The following is a 4,577-nucleotide window of genomic DNA, read 5'->3' on the forward strand; positions in this document are numbered from 1 at the left end:
AGGACGGGCGGTCCCTGCGGGCGCTGGCTCAGAGCGGGGCCGTCCCCTCCGCTGGGTACGTGATCAGTCGCCGATGGGGTCTTGCCGTAGCGCGTCCCCGGCTCTTCTCTCTTCAGCAGGGGCCTGGCGAACCCCGCGGTGGGGCTTGGGCCTTCCCAGAGCCTGGCCTGGCCCGGCCCGGCCCAGAGCAGAGCAGGTCGGCGGCGGTGGCTGTGGACCCGGGGCGCGAGGCCGCATCCTCCCCTGAGAGCGGTGCTTGCCCGCCGCCGGGCTGCGCGGTTTCCCCTCTCGCGGGCCGTAGTGTTGCCTGGCCAGGCCTCAGCTAGGGAAGGGGTCTCCCCTCTCTTCCTGTGGCTGCTCTGTTTACAGGCTGGTCTTTCATGTTCGAGAAATGAATGCTTAACGGCCTTCTAGTGAAGCTAATCCTGCTAAAAGTATACCTTAGTGAAAAGCTACTGGATTTATTCGGGAGTTTCCCATATTCTACACATTAAGATGACTTTCTTCTGGTTCGTTTTCTCACAGCCAGCTCTCTTGTATTGCATTTGTTTCTATTTATATGATAAGGTTGTCACACAAATTGTTTCACATATATTTCTTGGGATACTCTCTAGGTATTTTTGTCTGGCAAAAATGGGTGAACCTCAGCAAGTGAGTGCCCTTCCTCCACCTCCAATGCAATATATAAAAGAATATACCGATGAAAATATTCGTAAAGGCCTGGCTCCAAAGCCACCTCCACCTGTGAAAGACAGTTATATGATGTTTGGTAATCAGTTTCAATGCGATGATCTGATTATTCGACCCTTGGAGAGCCAGGGTATTGAACGGTTACATCCTATGCAGTTCGATCACAAGAAGGAATTAAGAAAACTTAATATGTCTATCCTGGTCAACTTTTTGGACCTCTTGGATATCTTGATAAGGAGTCCGGGGAGTATAAAGCGAGAGGAGAAACTGGAAGACTTGAAACTGCTTTTTGTTCATGTCCATCATCTTATAAATGAGTATCGTCCTCACCAAGCTAGGGAGACCCTGAGAGTCATGATGGAGGTGCAGAAACGTCAGCGTTTGGAAACAGCAGAGCGATTTCAGAAGCATTTAGAGCGAGTTGTAGAGATGATTCAGAACTGCCTGGCTTCCTTGCCTGATGATCTGCCTCATTCAGAGGGAGGACTGCGAGTGAAAGCAGAAATAATGGATACTGATGATGGCAGCAGCTGTATGGGACACAGTGAAAAACAGAGGGAGCGTTCCGGTGGCAAGAGAGATCAGGTTTTAGACAAAGATGCAGCGATGTGTAGCATTATTGATGAAATGACATGAAGAAAACACTGTCTTACTTTGTTAGCTTGCCATAGTGAGAGGCAGAATGCATTCTGAGGGTATATGTTGTATTTTGTTTTCCTGTTGTACAAGCAGACAAAGCATTTATTGTACGCCTGTTGGAGGTTGTGAGGGACTAGGCAGATGAAAATGTTTAATATTTTGTCAGCTTTTGTGTGTTTATTGGTAGAAATAAAAAACTTTTTGTTAAATGTATCATGTTTTTGTATCATGTGAGGTGGAAGCCACAGATTAAAGTTAGCTTTTTCTGTTGTACTTTCATTTGTCACTTTCTGCTTTTTTGGGTATGCTTAATTTTTTTTTTAATTGCTTTGTAGTGTGGAAGCGAGTAAGGGATCTATCTGAGTGAGAGGAATTGCAGTTGACAGTTCCTCCATTTCAAATAAGTGCTAGTTATTTACAATTTCAGTAGGTCCTTTCAGGTGTGCATAATTCAATATTAAAAACAAAATCAGTGTCAAGTCTGCAAAATCCATTCCTTTCTAGCTTTGTAATAATATAACTGTACTAAAGAGAACATAAGCATTCCTTTATTACAGATATAATGTGGTATAATTTGCTTTATAGAGACACACTGTCAAGAATTTCAACAACGAAATGAATTAAAATCAATTGGATTTTAATTTTCTTAGATGTGCATCATAACCAGTCGTGAGCTTACAAAAACGCCTTCTCTTTTTTTTTTTTTACACATAAATGCTTAGACTAACTTATATTTCCTGCATAGTTAATATACATGCATGAAGTTAATATTTTGCAGTGCGGATGCTTTGTATTTGCCTTTTAGGTGGGCTCTGTGCCCAGCTGAGCATTTTTCTCAGGAAGGAGAGTTTGATTGGTTAATTAGCCTTTATACTATTTGAGAACTTCTAAGTTTGAAAGAACCTGCAAGTATTCCATCAAGTGGAAGCCATATCAGCCATGTTTAAAGAACATTTGAGTTGGATCAACCCGCCCATAGCAAGAGGAAAAGAGTGATTTGATAGTGAAGAAGTGGCTTCTTTACCCTGCCCCTTGTGGCAGGGAAATCCTACTTCTGTCTTTTTGCCGTGTAAAACATACATTATGTATGTTTTCCAAAGTATGTACAGCAGCTAAAACCCAGGTAAACTTTATGGGTGAGGGCACTCACACAAACTCTATTTTTAACCGTGATTTAACAAGCTATGTCTCTGTTTCACTTGATCATTCTGTTTTCAGAAATGGGCAGGCAAAAGTACTTAGCTGTTGGGTGGTGGGGATTGAGCTCAGTGCAGATAAAGATGAAATGAACTGAAGCAAGTCTGTGACTCACTGGAGGACATCATCTGCTCTTTTAAGTGCACATGACATCGTAAGTAACAATAAAGGAGTAGAAACATGTTTTTATTAGAAATGTGTAAATAATTTTACGAAGTTAAGACTTTTGTCCTTTATTCAACCACCGCTGTTTCCTTCCTTCTCCTCAGACTAGATCTAAATTATATTGCTTGTAGGTAACTAAAACAGTTGCAAGTGAGCAGAATTAATTTGGTATCTACTTTGCAGATGTTGTTTCATGTGGAAGATGTGAAGAAACATTTAGTGCCTCCTGGATAAGAGAGGTCATGCACTGTGGAACTACAGTTTGTCACGGATGTTTTAACTTTGCCATTCAAAAAGAACTGTCATAGATGCTCAATGGTTTTCTATTAATTTTTTCCTAATTTTTATGCTTTTAATAAAGTCATAGGCCTGGGTACCATAGTTACAAAATACTGCACAAGCTGGGTCCTAGCAGCAAGTAATGATTGCAGTGAACTTTTTTGTGAAACCATTGAGGTAAATGGGGATCATGTCATTTAAAAAATACTTAAGGCTGCTTTCACTTTCCAAAAAGGTTCACAAATAATTTGTTTATTCTAGACTATTTTTTTCTATGTTTCTATGTTTAAGGCAAACCCTTAGAAAGCTGCGGGGCCAAAACATTGACTTTTTCCTCCGTTGTCAGGTCAAAGCAGTGATAGCTTTCCCTTTTTCTGTTACAGCTTTGCTTTTGGGAAAACAATGGGCTGTAGCTGCAGTGAAGGCAGTGGGTGGCATATGCCTGTTAGTCTAGGGAAATGGGCATTTCGTAGGATGATGTGACTCACTGACTAGCAAATTTGATTATAAATGTTGTCTTCTCTAGTGTGTTAATTAACCTGCTCCTGATCATGAGATCTTTCCTTACCTCAGCAAATCCTGATTTTATTTTTGGATGTGATAACATTTGAAGTATTCTACCCCTGAAATGTTAATGTATACAATATGTGTTGGATTATATATGCCTTATGAAATGTGATGAGATAAAGTTAACATCAGGTGTTAAGCAGCATTTTGTTGGATGTTTTCTTAATTAAAAAAAAAGGAAAGAAAAAAGCCCAGCCCTTCTATTACACTATCTGAACAAGCACAGGGATAGCAGAAGTACAGTTACTTGAAAAGTTCCAAAAGTTTCTTGATACAGAGAAGCCAAATGTGTCACTGGTGGATAAAAGGGGAAAGTTTGTAGCTCTGATCATCTAGGAGGAAAAGAAGAAAAGCTATTTAATGATATGGCTTTAAAATAGTGCAATGAAGAGATGTTTCCAGCAATGCTTTAAACTTATTTCAGTATTTAATGTTTTGGTTTGGTTTTATTTTCACAAAGTATGATCTGACTATATGCTCTGAGTCAAGAAAAAATGTGCTGCTACTTTAAGGGCTGCATGAAAAAGATGACGTTGGCACCTTTTCTATAGAAATGGTGCTAATTTCTTGCACAAACAAAAAACAGGAACTTGCAAAACAGCTATGTAGAAACACAGAAATTATATCGAGGCATTCCATATGGTCCGTGTTTGAGATGAAATCTAAAGCATGTGGGTTAACTGTTGCCCTGTAGCTCTCACATTCTCTTACTATGTGACCAGAATGGCTTTCCTGGGGATACAGCCAGTAGATGGCTCCCAAACTACTGTAGACTATCGTATGAACGAAACAACATGGGTGAAGTGAGTAGAATGGGCTCAAGCAGAGCACTGGGATAACAGTGTCCTTACTTTCTTACCCTATTTATTTATTTCAGAGCTCAGACATGGCCTGTGCACAGGAGAAATCCATGTGGACCCATGCACACTGCACGTTATTGCAGGTAACTGGCAGAAGGGACGTGTCCTGGTCTGCAGGTGGATGTTTGTCACACACTGAACCACCAAGAGGAGTCATCACCTGGTGCCATGCACTATCAT

General features: G+C 40.9%; 1 protein-coding gene across 1 annotated transcript; it reads left to right on the top strand.

The window, feature by feature from the left end:
* Positions 1-512: 512 nt before the first annotated feature.
* On the top strand, positions 513-1,602 carry MED7 (mediator complex subunit 7). The gene has a single exon (XM_009285789.2). The coding sequence runs from the start codon at positions 634-636 to the stop codon at positions 1,324-1,326; it is 693 nt and encodes a 230-aa protein (XP_009284064.1). The 5' UTR covers positions 513-633; the 3' UTR covers positions 1,327-1,602.
* Positions 1,603-4,577: the final 2,975 nt, after the last annotated feature.

This window comes from Aptenodytes forsteri, unplaced genomic scaffold (assembly GCF_000699145.1).
Source record: "Aptenodytes forsteri isolate BGI_AS27 unplaced genomic scaffold, ASM69914v1 Scaffold54, whole genome shotgun sequence".
In the NCBI taxonomy this organism is placed as follows: domain Eukaryota; kingdom Metazoa; phylum Chordata; class Aves; order Sphenisciformes; family Spheniscidae; genus Aptenodytes; species Aptenodytes forsteri.

Excerpts from the sequence above, each read along its gene's own strand:
- MED7 (XM_009285789.2), top strand. The coding sequence starts at position 634 with ATGGGTGAACCTCAGCAAGTGAGTGCCCTTCCTCCACCTCCAATGCAA.